The sequence below is a fragment of the Enhydra lutris genome, unplaced genomic scaffold (genome assembly GCF_002288905.1).
Source record: "Enhydra lutris kenyoni isolate GAN:26980312 unplaced genomic scaffold, ASM228890v2 scaffoldscaffold85, whole genome shotgun sequence".
NCBI classification, from domain to species: Eukaryota; Metazoa; Chordata; class Mammalia; order Carnivora; family Mustelidae; genus Enhydra; species Enhydra lutris.
In genome coordinates this window covers 6,225,137-6,245,704 of record NW_019154169.1, presented here as the reverse complement: position 1 = coordinate 6,245,704, position 20,568 = coordinate 6,225,137, and the positions used below count along the sequence as shown (strand labels likewise).

The window sequence follows — 20,568 nt, the reverse complement described above, 5'->3', positions numbered from 1 at the left end:
CTGTTCTTCAATCATAATAATTCTGTTCTTACCTCAGAGCCTATGTATCTACTATACCTTTTGCCTGAAATTCCCTCTTTCCAGATAACCACATAGATTGCACTTTCTATTTTTTTCTTTTAAAATTTTATTTATTTATTTGACAGAGAGATAGAGAGATCACAAGTAGGCAGAGGGGCAGGCAGAGAGAGAGGGGGAAGCAGGCTCCCCCGCTGAGCAGAGAGCCCAATGCGGGGCTCGATCCCAGGACCCTGGAATCATGACCTGAGCTGAAGGCAGAGGCTTAACCCACTGAGCCACCCAGGCGCCCCTAGACTGCACTTTCTAATAAATGTTAGTGGAAAGGAAGAATGCACCTATTTGGTTCTCCTTCACCTCAGTCTCTCCTTGCCTGTGTTCTCTGCCTTGGGATTTCAGGCACTTGCCCTTTATCCCCAGTACTCTCTACAGAGGTGCCTGCAATCACTCCCAATGCGCCAGGTCTTACATCTCTGTGGGGACTATAATGCACTGAATATTTATATCTCCCCCAAATTCATATATTGAAATTCTAAGCCCTCAGGCGACAGTATTAGGAGGTGGGGCCTTTGGGGGTGATTAGGTCATGCAGGCAGAGCTGTCTCTTAGAAAAGAGACCTCAGAGAGATCTCCTTTCTGCCCTGTGAGGATACAGCGAGATGATCAACTATGAGCCAGTGGAGTTGCATCAGACACTCGATCTGTAGGAGCCTTGACCCTGAACTTCCCAGTCTCTGGAACTGTGAGAAATAAATCTGTGTCTAGAAGCCACCAATTCTCTGGTACTTTGTTATAGCAGCCCAAATGATCTAAGACAGGAACTTTCGACTTTCCCATCTTTACACTTTTCTTCTGACTGCCCTATTTAACTCCCCTTGTAGTTGATTCTACTTTTTTAAAAAATTATTTACGGGCATGTTCATAGGTTTTCTTAGTCCATAAACGTAATAGCTTAAAATCTTACAATCTTTCCATCACTTAATAACGTACCTCATACAAATTATAAAATCAGTAACTGTTGGTTGGAAGCAGAAATTAATAAATACATGAAATAATGAATTAAAAAGAAAACTGATTCAGGGAAGAGAAGTCTCAAAATTTTAAAGAGAAAAATGACACACAAATCTAAATGCAAAAAAAGAGGGGCAACTGTGTTAGAATTGTATACAAAATAAAGGTAGAACTTGGTCACTGAAGAGGCATAAGAGTTATACTTCCCACTTTGAAATGGGAAGGAAGCATGAAAGAGAAGTATGGAAGTGGGAGGTAGAGGTAAAGGTAGGGACATTTAGACAATCTGGCACAGAGATCTTACTTTTCTTTACAGGTTTTGACTGTTGATAGAAACGTTCCGGAAAACATCTCACAGAGTTCCTTCTTTTATAAGCAGCTGGGTTACATCCTTCAATATTCTCTCCTTGCCTGACCATCACACACTCACCTGGAAGCAAGCCCCTTGTCAGCTCTCAGCCAACCATCCAGGCCTCTTTTCCTTGCTCCTGTAAAGATACCACACCTGGCTTAGGAATGCAGAGCCCTATTTCCAAAGAGAAATGGTATGCTGTTTTACTATGAGAGGCCCAGAATTCAAAATCAAAGAGGAAAGGTCATTATTTAGAGAAGATGGAGCCTCAGCCCCAGCATAGCTGCACATTTTCAACTCTACAGAGCTCAAGCTTTCTCTTTGGGAACATGGAAATGGAATATATAGGCTAGTTGAAAGGAGCTGAGAAATACACAATGGGATGAGCAAATATTCCAGAGGGAAGACTGAATTTCTAGAGACAGGCATGCTTACCGACTGAGATCAGGTTGTTATAATTTTCCAAAATCACATTTCTGTACAAATCTCTCTGATCAGAATCCAGGCATTCCCGTTCATCCTGAGTAAAGTCCATGGACACATCTTTGAACATCAGTCCCTGAAAAAATAAATCTGTGTATTAAGGTTATAAAAAAAACAAAGGATTTCACATGGGAGAAGAAAAGAAAAAGGTGAACATACAGTTGATAAGAGTGTTTATAGGAAAGGATAGATAGAACAAACAGGCTGGGTCTGGATGCCTGGATGTCAGTATGATTTAATTTATGTTCTCAAACTTTCCAATTCCTGAAGATAGATCAAACCACCCATTCACAGTAGGATATTTCCAGTATCCAACCAGGTTTGGGATGTATAAAGACCAGCCAAGTAAAATTGCTCTATTATGTGAAATAGTATAAGCCATCATTTAGTCTAATAACGCTTGGTATATAATTGTCAGTAGAGGGTAATTCCCTCCGCTCACTGTTGACCCATTTAGCCCTAACAAATAAAATGGGATCACCTCTACAAAAGTATCTTAGAATAAAATTTGATAATAAAAGAAATAAGGAGATGATCCTTTAAAAATTAAGACAAAAAACAGGCTGTACATAAAGTATCAGGAATCAGAAATGCAATGGACTTCTAAATATCACTGTTAAACTCTAGAAAATAATATAAAGACATATTTAGGGCACAGTTTCCCAAACTTAGCCTTGTTGACATTTGGGGCTGGATAATTCTTTGTCTGGGGGGTGGGGGTGCTGTCCTATGCACTGTTTGTTGGCTGTTTAGCAACAACCCTGACCTCCACTAGATGCTGGTAGCAATCTCATCCCAACTTTGACAACCAAAAATATCTGTAGTCATTGCCAAATATCCCTGGAGGGGGTGCAGGTAGGAGCAAAATTGTTCCTGATTGAGAACCTATTTAAAGTCCAGACAAGCAAAGGCTCCAAATATTCCCCACCTGTTCCTATGCATCTTTGCTTGGAAGTAACAGGTTGTGCTCCATAAAAACCACAGAGTAAACCATCAAAGAGGTATATTAGGCATCTGGATGATGGGAAATAAGAGTCAAAGGAGAGAGAGAACAGAAGATTCAGTGCTACTGTGAAAGGAAAGTACCAGGATGACAGCTATGTAGCAAGTCTGCAGCACAACCACTGGAGTCAGGAACAGTAAAACAAAGAAACCAGAAGAAAGTACTGAAGAACTAAATGACTGATGACTGTGACAAGGTGGAGAATATTATTGATAGCCAAGTGACACTAAGTTTTACACATTCTGATGGGTTAGCACACAAATGTGGAAAACTGAGCAAAATAACTTTAAAAGATAACTAGTTCCAGGAAAACAAACAAACAAACATTATTCTAGAAATAATATGTCTGCTTAGTATACTACTTGGCTTAGCTCTAATACTTACACAGTAATAACTACATATATATATATATATATACTATAGAATTAAGTAAAAATCATGTTATAATCCTGGTGAGAGAAATGTGGGGAAAAGCGAATTTTCCACTCCAACACACAAGGAAGCCAAGGAATAATGACTACTACACTTGATTCCTCCACAAACAGTAAAATGAGAATAATTGGAAATACCAGTATAAATATTGAGGGCAGTTAGTTGACTTAATCTTTCTTCTCATTTTGGTATTTGGCACTAACAAGACCTTTAAGATCTCTCTGTCTGGGCTCTAACAATAAGGTTCTCAAACAACTTAAGCTCTGGTATAATTCAACCTGTAACTAGGCATCACTAAACTGTAACAAATGTTCCTGGTTTCTGAGTTCCCAAAATCTATTGAAAGATTCACAAAGAGGCTGAGGTCCAATGAACGCTGAACAACACCAACCCAACTCCCATTTTGTCTTACTAGACAGTCTGTGGAGATTATCATAATATTCCAGATGTGAGCTCCCACTCAAGTGCTCTACTCGACCTCATCACATCATAGTCCAGGTAAAATAGGTCCATTTAGCAAAGAATATCCTCCTTTTCCTCCCTGTGCACTTCTGCTCAATCAACATTCCTTACCCCATGTGGAAAACAGACTTACAGAAAAAAAAAAAGTCGTGAACACTTGTTGCCATTCGGAGGGGGCATCTAGGCAACACGGCTGAGTAGATGGGATGGAAGGAAATGGTCAGGAGGTCCTGAAAGAGATGCTCCTATCCAGAAAAGAGCAGGATAAAGAAGGCAAATGCTCACTGTGTTTCAGAAAAGAGCAGGATAAAGAAGGCAAATGCTCACTGTGTTTCAGGAAACAGAAAGGAAGCATCACCTCACCTTGGGTCTTGGCTTTCAGTCTTGCACCATGTGCAGTCGTCCTCGGGGCTCCCCTTCTGGAAAAGGGCAGAGTCCTGACCCTGCAGGGCTAGCAGAGCAACGTGGGCCTTGATTCCCAGAACCACCTGGTTCAAAGGGCAGTCCTATACTCTGCTTCCCTGTTGTCCATTCTCTCCACTTCACTCAGATACACTGACAGGGATGGGACAGAGAATGGACAAATTCCGCCCGAGACCAAGGCTCCAGCGGCAGCAGAATGGCCTCTGGGCAGCTGGCCGTGTCTGGAGATGCCGACGCGAATGCCCCCTACCCGGCACCACCTTGCTTCTGAGCATTTCTCTGTCCCTGCTACAGCTGGGGAGCAGGACTCCTGGAGACTAGATCTACAGCAGAAAAACCTGCCGCAATCAAGATCCTGAGCTGGAGACGCGCCCCAATTCAGGTCCCATATCAAAGAACCGAGGGCACCTCTGTCCTCAAGAAGGCGGTGGCTCCCAGAAGCACAGCTGGTCAGTCCCAGTCGCCCCCACACATAATCAACATCCCTATGTTAAAGGCGCAGCTCGCTGGTAACTCCGCGGCAACAAATGCACAAACTGACAGGATATACGGCCTCCAGTCGCAACTTAATGCTTGTGCCCATTCGGACCAGTGAGCCTTTCAGCCCCAAGAAGTCCGGCAGTGAGAAGAAGGGACTGGAACTCAGCGGACGCCACAAGCAAAGGTACCAACAAGGCCAAAAATAAAACTCTTCACCAAATGGCATCGGCGCCTGTGCGACTTGGAGGCGTTTGCGAGACCTGAACTACAATCTCCAGAATCCTTTGAGCGCACTCTACCCTTGACAGCACCACCTTGGCTCTAAATACCTGTGTCTAGGGCCAATTGCCCTCCTTGGTGAACCAGCGCTGTGAGATGGGTCAGTGTTTTCCAGAGTACTGTTGTTAATCAGAAGTTAATGTTACTTAGTGACCACTGCCTGAGAGGCAGAAGGCTGCCAATGCCCTTGGCTCACTCGATCCCATCTGGGAAATCATTACTCCGTTCTACAGACTTTGGAAACCAGAGTCAAAAAAGTTTAGTGATAGAGAGTAGAAACGGATTACAACCCAAGATTGATTTTTTTAATGACTTAAAATTTTTGTCCACGATTGACTAATTTTTGCATATGGAAATAAAAGATAAATTACATAAGGTGAAAACTGAACCCCTTGCAAACTTGTCTCCTGGACACCCAATATTCTCCAAGCAACCAGTGCATTCACCACTCTCCAACCACGACAATAGGTGTGCGGTTGCTTGTTTATATGTGTGTGTCTGATAAATATGGTAGATAAATATGGTAGACTTTTAACAAAAATATTAGCTCATTATACACACCTAAAATATTTGTAACTTCATATTAATATATACACACCTTGTTCTTTTAATTTACTATATCTTGTCCATTGAAAAGATGTATGCTAATTTGTTTAACCAACTTATTATTGGTAATTGACCCTACTCCCCTTTTGCTAATACACTAGTGCCATAAATTATATTCTTGTTTCTTGTGGATATGTCTCCGGGCATCTGTTGCAAAAATTTTGGAGAAATGTGTACCTGCACTTTTTTTGATAGGTATTTGCTACTGCCCCCATTAAGTTATAGCAATTTAACTGTCCAACAGCAACATGTGTAGATCCCTGTTTACCCAGTCTGTGGCTAAAATATTAGATACCACGTTTATTTTTTCAGTCCGATAAGTGAAAACTACATCTCTAAATTATATATATCTTATTGGGAAAGGAGATGAAAATCTTTCCAAAGGAATAAAAATTCCTTTGCAGCTTTTCTTCTATATTTTTTTCATACTCACCTGTTTTCTGTTAGATCATTGTTTATACTTTCTCTTAATGATTTGTAGTACCTATTTTTGTTATTAAGTAATATAGACAGTTTTCCTTTTTTAAATTAACATATAATGTATTATTAGCGCCAGGGGTACATGTAGACAGTTTCCTGTTTAAAAATTCTCTCAGCTTGGGATTTATATTTTTTCAATAGTGTTTCAAATATCTTGCCATGCCAAAGTAGACAAATAGATTTTACTACAATGTCTTCATGGTTTTAAGTTAATTTCACATTATTATTTTCTTCCATGGTTTTATCTAGGATTTTTTTGTTTCAATTCTTTTTTTTTTAAGATTTTATTTATTTATTTGACAGAGAGAGAGAGAGAGAGAGAGAGATCACAAGCAGGCAGAGCAGCAGGCAGAGAGAGAGAGGGAAACAGGCCCCTTGCTGAGCAGAGAGCCCGATGCAGGGCTCAATCCCAGGACCCTGAGATCATGACCTGAGCCAAAGGCTAGAGGCTCAACCCACCGAGCCACTCAGGCACCCCTTGGTTTCAATTCTTAATCTACATCTTTGATCCATCTGCATTTTAGTTTGCTTTGAGCTGCACATTAGGGATCTAATTTTTTCCTCTCTTTCCCATGTGGCTAACCAATTAGATAAGGCCATTAATTGTATAATCTATGTTTTACAGACATGTCCATATTTTACACATGTCCTATAAATTGGCATATTGTCTAATACAACCACATTAAATATACTTTGGAAATTTAGCAGTTGATCACACAATATTATAATCTAATATATGGTACATATTCAAATTTCTCCCAATTATCCCAACAGTTCTTTTAAATTTCATTTATTGTAAATGATCTCTATACCCAGTGTGGGGCTCGAACTCACAACCCCAAGATCAAGAGTCACATGCTATTTCAACTGGGCCAGTCAGGTGCCCCCCAACAATGATTTTAAAGTTTCTTTTAAAATCCAGCATACAAAAGTCATGCATTGCATTTAGTTGGCATATCTCATTAGTCTGCTTAGATCTAGAACAGTTCACAGCTCTCTAGTACCTCAAAACTTCATATTTTTGGTATCCAGACTGCTTTTCTCCCCCAGAATGTTCTTCTACACATTTAAGAAAATTATTTCCCCTTCTTGAACTTCAGGCTAAATATTTTTGGCAAGAATACTCCATGGATGATATTGTGCCCTTCCCAATGTATCATATCAGAGGCCACTTGATGTCACTTTTTCCCATTCCTGATGTTAATTTATTTCCTTAAGGTTGTAGTCAACAGTCTTATCAATTTAGAAGTATACCTTCTCTTTTTATTTTTAAGTAAACTACGGAACTTTCAGATTGTTTGAATATGGATACAAATTTGTCCTATCTTTGCCATATGGCTACTAAAAACATTTGTTGTAAAACTTATACATAACATATACATATAATACATCTAACTCCTCAAGATTCAAAGGGTATTAAATGATCCAAAATGCCTTCATTATCATATACTATCTTTCCTACGTGCTTGGATCAATAGCTGGATTTTGAAGTACTTCTAGTGTTCTATTATATTTTTGCTAGAGCTACACTCCTAATTATTATGGAGTTATAATACATCTTAATATCTGATGGTCCTAATTATCCAATTATTCTCCTCCTTCTTCAGAATTGTACTGGTTATTCTTATTTCTTTATTTTTCCATTAGAATTAGTTCATATGTCTAAAAAAATTCCTGGGTATTTTTAATTGAGATTACATCACATTTATAACCTAAGGAATTATGATTTCTTAGTGATGTCAGTACTGCAATTCCAGATGTTATATCCTTTTATTTTTTCATTTTCTGATTGCTTTGGAAAATTTTTATTTATTTCACATAATGATTATGGACATTTCTGTTTAATTTTTTTCTTCATAGCTCATTTTTTTGTGACTACCATAAAAGCACTTTTTTTTCCTATGGGATCTTCCATTTTAAAAGAATATTTGTATCAAGAAATTAAAAATAGAGCTTCCCTATGACCCTGCAATTGCACTACTGGATATTTACCCCAAAGATACAGATGTAGTGAAAAGAAGGGCCATCTGTACCCCAATGTTTATAGCAGCAATGGCCACGGTCGCCAAACTGTGGAAAGAACCAAGATGCCCTTCAACGGACAAATGGATAAGGAAGATGTGGTCCATATACACTATGGAGTATTATGGCTCCATCAGAAAGGATGAATACCCAACTTTTGTAGCAACATGGACGGGACTGGCAGAGATGATGCTGAGTGAAATAAGTCAAGCAGAGAGAGTCAATTATCATATGGTTTCACTTACTTGTGGAGCATAACAAATAACATGGAGGACATGGGGAGATGGAGAGGAGAAGGGAGTTGAGGGAAATTGGAAGGGGAGGTGAACCATGAGAGACTATGGACTCTGAAAAACAATCTGAGGGTTTTGAAGGGGCGGGCGGTGAGAGGTTGGGGAAGCCAGGTGGTGGGTATTAAGGAGGGCACGGATTGCATGGAGCACTGGGTGTGGTGCAAAAACAATGAATACTGTTACGCTGAAAAGAAATTTTTTAAAAAAGTTAAAAAAAAGAATATTTGTACATGAGGGTGCCTGGGTGGCTCAGTCAGTTAAGCATCTGCCTTTGGCTCAGGTCAGTATCCCAGAATTCTGGGATTGAGTCCTGCATCAGGCTCCCTGCTCAGTGGGGAGTCTGCTCCTTCCTCTACCCCTCCACCACTCCCTGATCCCTGCTCATGCTCTCTCTCTCTCTCTCTCAAAAATAAAATCTTTTTAAAAAATTTTAGAAAAGAATATTTGCACATGGGTGCGTTGACTTCTCTATGTTAATTTTCTACCAAGGCAACTTCAAATTGGTCTCTCATCATAGTTTAATGTGCAAAAGGGTGATAAAATGCAACTTTTTTCTCCTGGATCTAGATGAAGCCACAGAGTACCTGGTGCCAACTCTCCCTGTCTGTGGATATCACTGTAGGGTATGCAGCAGAGCCGATGAACACCAAGTTTCTCCTATAATTCAATAACTGAAAGATAATTTATGCCATGGGACTGTGTGGTATAAATTCTTGCAATGACAAAAATGTTCTACAATATGCTTCCCAACACAATGGCCACTGGCTGCATGCAACTGTTGAGCACTTTAAATGTGCCTAATGAGACAGAGAAAATGAATTTTAAATTTTATTTACTTTAAATCTAAATTTAACTAACTACATGTATCTACTGGTTAATGTTTTGGACACTAAAGAGTAAAGATGTCAAAGATGATGAAAAGTGGGATTGTCTCTTAGATAAAGAATTACTTAAAAGTGTGAGGCTGCTAGATAAGCATGAGAAAGGAGGGATAAAGCAGATGCTGACCACCCCCTAGAGTTAACAGCCGCACCTTCAGAGCCACCTCCAAGTGGCCTAGCCACAGAGCTGGCTCAAAAGCCACAAAAGAATGTCCAAGAACTGAGCATGCGCACAAAAGGTGCCACTTTAGGTTAAGTAACCTTAAGGTCACAGCAAAAGCTCACTAGAAACTCATAAATATACATTTGTAAATAAATACAAGTATAAGTAAAAACAATTATGACAGAATGCATCATGGGTAGGCACATGCACAGAGGTCAAAATGTTCTATAACCACCATCAGTGAAAATTGTCAATCAAAGCCAAATTTACCTTTGCAGAAAACAGGCTTAAAAGGATGCAGCTAGAGCTTCTGGAGATCATTGTCACTCTCACTCCGGCTAGCCCACTTTCTCTCGAGTGTACTATACTTACGCACTCAATAAACTCTATCTCTCCCTTCTGGTCTCAGGTTTCCCAATACTTTGGTGCATCTGGGACAAGAACCGAGGGACCTGGTAACAAAAGTTGTTGTTTTGTGTGGTGTGTTCCTACCCTCACGAATGAAAAGATGGTTGCTTTCCTCTTGCCTCAAAAACAAGCAATAAGGCCACTGAAGCAGTTAGTATCTTATCTCTGTACGTCAACCCTAACACCTCCATACATTGCTTCTAATGAATAAAATGTGGCAAAAAGGATGGTATATCATCTCCATAATTATGTTAAGTTATATGGCAAAGGTGAAGGATTTGGGCAGATATAATCAAGGTCCCTAAACAGTTTAAGTGAATCAAAAAGGAGATTATCCCGAATGGGTAGGATCTGAGAGATGTAGCTTTTAAAACATCTATAGGTCGGAGAGAGAAGTAAAAATATCTTCTGCTGCCATTGAAGAAGCAAGCCACCGCTGCACAGCTTCGAGAAAATTAATTCTGCCAACAAACATATGAACTTGGATGACCCTGGGCATTCAGTGAGACACTACCCTCAGCTGACAGCTCAATTGCCACCTTGTAAGACCCTGAGCAGAGGACCCAACTAAGCCATGCCCTCACATGTGCCCATTAAAACTTGGAGATAATAATCATGTGTTGATTTAAGCTGCCAAAATCATGGCAATTTGTTATGCAGCAACAGAAAAGTAATAAGTTCTATTATTGGCCATAGCTCCTTAGTAGAAGCTGTTGATTTTAGTTCACAGGTGTTCCAAACTCCTCAGAACCACCTGTATCATACCTCCTCGGAGACACGAGCACTAACCAAGCTAAACCCCATTCTTTTTTTTTTTTAAAGATTTTATTTATTTATTTGTCAGAGAGAGAGAGAGAGCGAGAGTGAGCACAGGCAGATAGAGTGGCAGGCGAGGCAGAGGGAGAAGCAGGCTCCCCGCTGAGCAAGAAGCCCGATGCAGGACTCGATCCCAGGACTCTGGGATCATGACCCGAGCCGAAGGCAGCTGCTCAACCAACTGAGCCACCCAGGTGTCCCACTAAACCCCATTCTTAAGGCAGTTTGACTCCCAGATAAATGGAAACTTCCTCTTTATCCCTGTAGCACCAGTACAAGATTTCAAGTATTAATTGTTGCAATACATAAGTGGATTTTTTTTTAATTTTTTATATGTCTGGATTTAGAGTTATAAGTTCTATGAGTAATTTTGTCACCTCCCACAGGTTTTCCTGTGTAGGATTCTCAGCAAACTTTATGTTCAAAGAAATCACAATTTATTCATATTTCATCCTTCGCAAAATGTTAGTTTAAACATGCATTGGATCAAGAGTCAGATGTTCCTATAATCCAGTACTATTTTTTAATCAGCCAGACAATATGGGCAATAACACTTCAATAATGTTTCATGCTGACATAAATGTTAGGATTTGACACATAAGGTTAGATATGAATAAAGGTATTACTCACTATATTTTATGTTTTTTTCTTCATGACCAAGAAGGAATGAATTACGATGACTTTGCTATATTCACTGGTAGTTTAGCATTTTTCTCTAATATTAAATTTCTGATATTAAACCAAATATACACCATAGTTAAAAACCTTTCCATAAATAAAAAATAGCCAAAGGAAAAAATAATCTTAACAATGGATTATTTTACTGAGTATGTTAAAGTTTCAATTATAAGCATTTGTGTAAATTAACTCATTTGGTCCTTACAAAACCCAAGTATGCTAGTGAATATAGTCATTCTCATTTCACATAAAGTATAATAATATATAGGAATATGTTTTTAATAGAAATACATCGCAATGGAAATGAATAATTTTTTTAAAAAATTAATGTCCCCACATTATATTTGGGCAAAATCATTAGGAAAAACTGCACAGAATGGAAGAGAGAAAAATGGCATAACACAGTATGATCAAAGGGAAGCCAGTTTAATCTGTCATGTTTAAAATGTGTACATGGGGGGCGCCTGGGTGGCTCAGTGGGTTGAGCCTCTGCCTTCGGCTCAGGTCATGGTCTCAGGGTCCTGGGATCGAGCCCCGCATCGGGCTCTCTGCTCAGCGGAGAGCCTGCTTCCCTTCCTCTCTCTCTCTGCCTGCCTCTCTGCCTACTTGTGATCTCTGTCTGTCAAATAACTAAATAAAATCTTTAAAAATAAATAAATAAATAAATAAATAAATAAAATGTGTACATGGTAAAAGGTATGTATGGATTATTTCAAAAACAATGAAAAAAAGACAAACAAATACAGGGTGCCAAGTAGGATGCTAAAAATGACATTCCTTATAAACACCAAAAGTAGAGTCAGTCATAGTATTTGACCATAAATGCTTGGTAAAAATAATGGTTCAGTCATATATATTAACACTATTAATATACTTAATCACATGGAATGTCCTATATGACATATCTTGTCATTAAAAGGCAATTTATGAGGCAATTTGAATAATGTGATTACACTTTAATAAATTTATAAAAGAATTTGTTCCAACAATTTGACAATAGTTATGGCCCCTTTGGGGGATGAAAGTTAACTCTTAATGGATTTTTGTAGAATTTAAAAATTTAGAGAAAATTATTATAATAAAATACCATATTTATGAAATAAAAATATTAATTTATACACAAAAATAATTCTATCACTTTATCAATATTAAATATATGTCTTAAAGTAATGATATTTTAGTTTTTTAAAGATTTTATTTTTAAGTAATCTCTTCACTCAACATGGGGCTCAAACTCACAACCCTGAGATCAAGAGCTGCATGCTCCTCTGACTGAGCCAGTCTGGAACCACTTAAAATAACAATATTTTAAATAAAATGGTACAGATGCAAAGATGTGCAGGTAAAAGTTTATTATAAAAAGATCAATTGAAGAGTTTCCAAATTGGATGTTGGGGTATAAAAAGATTCATTAAGTCCAAGTTTATAACACTAAAAATATAAAATGTCACAAAACTGTGCACAAATAGCATCATGAAATAGTTACTGAGTAAGTTGTGCTGTGTTAAGAATTTTGGTGATATCCAAGATCTATAGATTCTTCAAATTCACACCCCAAAACCAGATAATCATAACAAAAATTGGGCAGAAGACATGAACAGACACTTCTCCAAAGAAGACATACAAATGGCTATCAGACACATGAAAAAATGTTCATCATCACTAGCCATCAGGGAGATTCAAATTAAAACCACATTGAAATGTCACCTTACACCAGTTAGAATGGCCAAAATTAACAGGACAGGAAACAACAAGTGTTGGAGAGAAAGTGGAGAAAGTAGAACCCTCTTACTCTGTTGGCGGGAATGCAAGTTGGTGCAACCACTTTGGAAAACAGTGTGGAGATTCCTCAAAAATTTAAAAATAGAGCTACCCTATGACACTGCAATTGCACTACTGGTATTTACTCCAAAGACACAGATGTAGTGAAAAGAAGAGCCATCTGTACCCCAATGTTCATAGCAGCAATGGCCACAATTGCCAAACTGTGGATAGAGCCAAGATGCCCTTCAACAGATGAATGGATAAAGAAGATATGGTCCATACATACAATGGAATATTATGCCTCCATCAAAAAGGATGAATATCCAACTTTTGTGTCAACATGGACGGGACTGGAAGAGATTATGCTGACTGAAATAAGTCAAGCAGAGAAAGTCAATTATCATATGGTTTCATTTACTTGTGGAGCATAAGGAATAACATGGAGGACATTAGGAGAAGGAAAGGAAAAGTGAATTGGGGTAAATTGGAGGGGTAGATGAACCATGAGAGACTGTGGACTCTGATGGTTTTGGAAGGTTTTGGAAGGGAGCAGGGTGGGAGAATGGGTGAACCTGATGGTGGGTATTAAGGATGGCATGGAGCACTGGGTGTGGTGCATAAACAATTAATGTTGGAAACGGAAAAAATAAATAAATAAATAAATAAAATACTAAAAAAAAGAATTTTGGTGAGAAAAAAATAAATTCAAAAATTTAATGTACAACTTATGATAAAACAGTGTTTTAGCTATGCATAAACCAAACTACTTATAGCTATATAATAAAGTGGATTTAAAGTATTTTATTTTATTTTTTTTAAAGATTTTATTTATTTATTTGACAGACAGAGATTACAAGTAGGCAGAGAGTCAGGCAGAAGGAGAGAGAGGAGAAAGCAGGCTCCCTGCTGAGCAGAGAGCCCGATGCGGGGCTTGATCCCAGGACTCTGGGATCATGACCTGAGCCGAAGGCAGAGGCTTTAACCCACTGAGCCACCCAGGTGCCCCTAAAGTATTTTAAAATACAAAAAATGCAACAAAAAGATTTTTCACTTTTCTCCAGTCATGATAAAAAGTTTTTAAAATTTAGAAAGGAATGAGCCATTGGTAGAAGCCTTCCAATATTCATTTTATTCTTATGGTAGTTAAACCGTGAAACACAAAAGGCATTCTCTATTTATTATATTTCTATATTTTCTTACCAATAAATTCTTAGGATTTCTTCTGTTACATATCTGTGGTTTCTCTTTCATTTCATGTTACCTGAAAGATATGCCTAAATGTCTTACAAAGCTTTCTTTCATACTATCTCTTACCATTATGAACTTTTTGGTGGCAATTAAGATTTGAGCCTCTTGCAAAAGCCTTCCCACATTCCTTACACTCATAGGGTTTCTCACCAGTATGAATTCTTTGATGCAGAATAAGGTCTGAAGAATGAAGAAAGGCTTTCCCACATTTGTTACAAGTATATGGTTTATCACCAGTATGAATTTGCTGATGCCGGGTCAGGTATGTTGCACAAGTGAAAACTCTCCCACATTCATTACATTCCCAGGCTTTCTCATCAGTGTGAATTTTCTGTTGCTTTATGAGTATGAATCTCTACTCAAGATCTTTCCACATTCCTTACATTCATACAATTTCCCATCAGCATGAATTAACTTGTGTCGAGAAAGTTCTGATGAACGACGAAAGGCCCTTCCACATTCCTTACACTCATAGGGTTTCTCACCAGTATGAATTCTCTGATGTTGAGTAAGGTCTGAAGACTGACGAAAGGCCTTCCCACATTCCTTACATAAGTAGGGTTTCTCACCTGAGTGAATTCTCTGATGTGCTGTAAGTATTGAGCCAGTAGTACTAAAGGCTCTTCCACATTCCTTACATTTGTACGGTTTCTCACCAGTATGAATTCTCTGATGACGAATAAAGGCTGAAACATTACTAAATGCCCTAACACAACACTTACATTTATAAGGTTTCTCACCAGTATGAATTCTTTGATGTTGAGTAAGGTATGAAGAATGACGAAAGGCTTTTCCACATTCTTTACATTCATTGGGTTTCTCACCTGTGTGAATCCTCTGATGTACTCTAAATATTGAACTAGTACTAAAAGCCTTTCCACATTCATTACACTCATAGGGTTTTTCACCAGTATGAATCCTCTGATGACGAATAAGGGCTGTACCATTACCAAATTCTCTAACACACTCCTTACACTTAAAGGGTTTCTCACTTGTATGAATGCTATGACGTAGAAAAAACTGTGAGGCACTAGTAAAGACTTTCCCACTTTCCTTAAATTCATTAGATTTCTCTGCAGTAAAAATTATTTGATGTTGCATAAATTCTGAGTCACTATTCAAAGAATCCCCACATTCCTCATATTCATAGGGTCTCATGCCAATATGCACTGAATGATATGAACTAAGTTTTGAAGTTCTATTAAGGGCCTTCCCATATTCCTTATAGTCATATAATTCCTTGCCAGTATGACCTTCTTGATGTGTAGTAATTTTTGAGTCCTGTCCATAGGCATTTTTATATTTTTGGTATTCATAAGATTTCTCTTTGGTATTAAATGTTTGATGTCGAGGGAGAGATGTATGCTGAATGAAAGGGGACATGTCTTCAGAGGCACATGAGACTTGGCTAAAATGTCTTTCCTGAGATCCCTGTTTAAGTCCATGCTTTGTATATACTTCCATTATAACCCATTGGGATGAATCTATTTTATAGTCATTCTTTTTCAGAGATAATTTCTTGTTCTCACACCTAGATTTATATTCTGAAAGAAAGCACAAATAAAAACATTCACTTTTGGGAGGAGGGAGAAGACACAAAACTTATAAAAGGCAGAATTACATTGACATTAATGTTTATAATGCAAATAGGATTTATAGTTCTTATATGGTGGTGCAATTTGAGAGATAAAGTATATAAATTGAAAAGTGAAATAGGAAGTCATGGGGGGGAAGGGATCAGAAAAAGATGAAGTCAATGATTCTTAAATTTTGGAATAAATTCAAAGCATACTTTGGCAAAAACCCAAAAGTCTGATAATTTAGTCTGTTAGAGGCTATTTAGGTAAGTAACCTCTCTCATACATTCAGGGTAGTGAATAAAAATGGTACAACTACCATACAGGGCTATTTGCCATTTTCTAGCAAAATTAGGTAAGCATTTTTCCTTGAGCAAGAATTCCAATTCTAGGAACCCAAACATATACTTTTGGGAAAGAATCTGAAGAGGTTTATGCAGAAGGTTATCTGCTACAGAACTATTTGTAAGAGCAAATGACTATAATGAATCCAAATAGCCACCAACTTAATACTACTTGAACTCAGTATAGTACATGCACACAGTAGAGTTCTAAGTAACTGTATAAAGAAATGAGAAGTATCTGTATATTCCTATTGAATGTACTTCATGATTTTTTCTTTTCTATTTTTTTAAAAAAGATTTTATTTTTTCATTTGACAGACAGAGATCACAAGTCAGCAGAGAGTCAGGAAGAGAGAGAGGAAGGGAAGCAGGCTCCCTCCTGAGCAGAGAGCCTGATGCGGGGCTCGATGCGGGGCTCGATCCCAGGACCCTGAGATCATGACTTGAGACGAAGGCAGAGTCTTTAACCCACTGAGCCACCCAGGTGCCCCAATCTTCATGATTTTAAATGTAGAAGAACAAGGTAGAGTAAATTGTATAGTGTATGCTGCTACCATTTATATAAAGAGATATATGAAGATATAGGTGCTCACCTTAAACAAAACAAAGAAAGGAAAAATCATGAAGTTTATGAAAGGTATACTATATTGGAAGGGATGAAAACAATGGGGATGGGTAAATTCAAATATACCACAAAAATGTAGGGGAAATTGGTATTAGGTGAGGAATATAGGAACTCTCTATATTATTTTTACAACTTCTTTTGAATATATAAAATGATTCCAAAATTTTTTAAGAAATTATATAAGAAAAAAGAGTTATGCCAATAAAAACCATGAAAAAAGATGAACAACACATAATAGTGCTGTTTCTATTGAACACTTCCTGAAAGGTACAGCCACAGTGATAAGACTAGACAGGAGCATTTTGTTACAAGCACAAGAAAGCAAGAAACACAACTGAAAATATTTACAAATTTTATGACTGTCTGCATGGAAACTCTACTAATTATTAGAATTGCTAATTCTAATAATTAATTAGTTATGGCAAAAATAATATATAATACCAAGAAAGATAAGTCAATTTTATACATTTAAAAAATTTTTGCCAATGTATCTGTATGGAATGATTTCCAAAACAACCTGTTCATAATTATTAAAAGAAAACCAGGACAGGGTGCCTGGGTGGGTCAGACAGTTGAGTGTCCAACTCTTGATTTTAGCTTAGGTCATGATCTCAGGATCATGAAATGGAGCTGGCCTCAGGCTCCAAGTTGATTGGAGCCTGCTTAGGATTTTCTCTCTCCCTCTACCCTTCCCCCAACTTGTGTAATATCTCATGTAAGAGAGGGAAGGAGAATTGGGAATATAAATATGAACATGCTCTATTTCTGAAAAAATAAAGGCTGAAAGGATTAATCAGACTACCCCAAAACCCCTTTTTCCAAAAAGTTACCTAGAGAGAGAGTGGCAATGAATGAAGCAGATAGGATTGCAAACCTAACTTTAAAAAATATATATATATATATATATATTTTTTTTTTAAAGATTTTATTTATTTATTTGACAGACAGATATCACAAGTAGGCAGAGAAGCAGGCAGAGAGAGAGGAGGAAGCAGGCTCCCTGTTGAGCAGAGAGCCCGATGCGGGGCTCGATCCCAGGACCCTGGGATCATGACCTGAGCCGAAAGCAGAGGCTTTAAACACAGAGCCACCCAGGTGCCCCTCTAAGTATATCTTTATATTGACTTTTAAAGCATATAAGTGCTTTATATATTCCAATTATAAACTAAAAATAATCTAAACTTAACAGTTAAGATAAAGACCTCAACGCGAGACAGGAATCCATCAGAATCCTAGAGGAGAATATAGGCAATAACCTCTTCGATATCAGCCACAGCAACTTCTTTCAAGATATGTCTCCAAAGGCAAAGGAAACAAAAGCAAAAATAAACTTTTGGGACTTCATCAAAATCAAAAGCTTCTGCACAGCAAAGAAAACAGTCAACTAAACAAAGAGGCAACCCATGGAATGGGAGAAGATATTTGCAAATGACAGTACAGACAAAAGGTTGATATCCAGGATCTATAAAAAACTCCTCAAACTCAACACACACAAAACAGACAATCATATCAAAAAATGGGCAGAAGATATGAACAGACACTTCTCCAAAGAAGACATACAAATGACTATCAGACACATGAAAAAATGTTCATCATCACTAGCCATCAGGGAGATTCAAATTAAAACCACATTGAGATATCACCTTACACCAGTTAGAATGGCCAAAATTAGCAAGACAGGAAACATATGTTAGAGGGGATGTGGAGAAAGGGGAACTCTCTTACACTGTTGGTGGGAATGCAAGTTGGAGCAGCCACTTTGGAGAATAGTGTGGAGATTCCTCAAGAAATTAAAAATAGAGCTTTCCTATGACCCTGCAATTGCACTACTGGATATTTACCCCAAAGATACAGATGTAGTGAAAAGAAGGGCCATCTGTACCCCAATGTTTATAGCAGCAATGGCCACGGTCGCCAAACTGTGAAAAAAAAAAAAAAAAAAAAAAAAAAAAAAGTGGATAAGGAAGATGTGGTCCATATACACTATGGAGTATTATGGCTCCATCAGAAAGGATGAATACCCAACTTTTGTAGCAACATGGACGGGACTGGCAGAGATGATGCTGAGTGAAATAAGTCAAGCAGAGAGAGTCAATTATCATATGGTTTCACTTACTTGTGGAGCATAACAAATAACATGGAGGATATGGGGAGATGGAGAGGAGAAGGGAGCTGAGGGAAATTGGAAGGGGAGGTGAACTATGAGAGACTATGGACTCTGAAAAACAATCTGAGGGTTTTGAAGGGGCGGGGGGTGGGAGGTTGGGGGAACCAGGTGGTGGGTATTAGAGAGGGCATGGATTGCATGGAGCACTGGGTGTGGTGCAAAAACAATGAATACTGTTACGCTGAAAATAAATTAAGAAAAAAAGATAAATGGTATATTAAGTTGAAAATGCACAAAAAAAGAGTTAATCTAGCCACTTTATGAACTGTAGTCTGATTGGAAATCCTTGGTGTAACATATTCTAAGGGAAAAAGGAAAAGAAAAGGAAAAGAAATGTGTAATAATTATTGAACATAATTTCAGGTAGGTTTTTCAGTCAGTAGTTGTGCTAGTATTCTAATTTTGAAACTATTCTCTGGTTTTAGAAAGGAAGACTTGAATAAATATATTCATGTTGTGGGAAATAGGGTTTTCCACTGTTCAAGAAAAAGTTACAAAACAAATATAGAAAAGTGAGACAGAATCTTGTCTTTTGGACTTCTTATAAAATGTTCTTTTTTAAGATTTTATTTATTTATTTATTTATTTATTTATTTATTTGTCAGAGAGAGAGAGAGAGAGAGCACATAAGCAGGCAGAGTGGCAGGCAGAGGCGGAGAGAGAAGCAGGCTCCCTGCCGAGCCAGGAGCCCGATGCGGGACTCAATCCCAGGACACTGGGATCATGATCTGAGCCGAAGGCAGCGGCTTAATCAACTGAGCCACCCAGGCATCCCTAAAATATATGTTCTCTGTGTCTTTCTACTTAATGGATATAAAAGCAATGACAATCCAGTAGTAATGAATACATTGGACACTGATATTGGTCAATGAACACCATTTCCTAATAAAAGAAACTAAGGCTTCTTAATGAGTTGACTTATTCCAAGTTGGGGGAAAGAAAAATACAAGATGAGATTGGAACATATTTTTGTGCCAGAAAACAAGAAGGTCTTTAAAGACTCACGCATACATGAAAAAGGATGCAGAAGCCAGCTGAAAGGGGCTTCCAATGGCCAACTATGAATGACAGTTTAATCATCAAAAAGAAGAATGATTACAATGGGTTATAAGATACTGATTTTTTTTTTAGATTTTTTTTTTATTTATTTGACAGAGAGAGAGAGAGAGAGAGAGATATCACAAGTAGGCATAGAGGCAGGCAGAGAGAGAGGGGAGGAAGCAGGCTCCCTGCGGAGCAGAGAGCCCGATGTGGGGCTCGATCCCAGGACCCTGAGATCATGACCCAAGCTGAAGGCAGAGGCTTTAACCCACTGAGCCACCCAGGTGCCCCTAAGATACTGATTTTTAAAAGAATCAATGAAAAAAAAAGAATCAATGAATCTGTAGCGTTTCTCAACAAAAGTGGAGAGGAGAAGCTTTTTTTTTTTTTAAACAAAGAAAGACCAACAAATAAATGCAGAAAAAAAGTGATATAATTAGAACTTCACTTTTCCCAAAGCTTAGTGTAAATTGTTTTGAATAAGAACCAATGAATACCAAACATTTTGGGTA

At 38.0% G+C, this 20,568-nt stretch overlaps 2 protein-coding genes across 2 annotated transcripts in view; one reads left to right on the top strand and one right to left on the bottom strand.

Moving 5' to 3' along the window:
- The window catches only part of LOC111161451, a 678,116-nt gene that overhangs the window by 47,062 nt on the left and 610,486 nt on the right, over positions 1–20,568 (bottom strand). The window contains 2 exon segments of the mRNA XM_022525111.1: positions 14,379–14,655; positions 14,718–15,240. Of these exon segments, the coding sequence (XP_022380819.1) occupies positions 14,379–14,655; positions 14,718–15,240 (800 nt within the window).
- LOC111161453 (zinc finger protein 527) overlaps positions 1–20,568 on the top strand; it is a 511,863-nt gene that overhangs the window by 432,714 nt on the left and 58,581 nt on the right. The gene's annotated exons all lie outside the window — the stretch shown is intronic.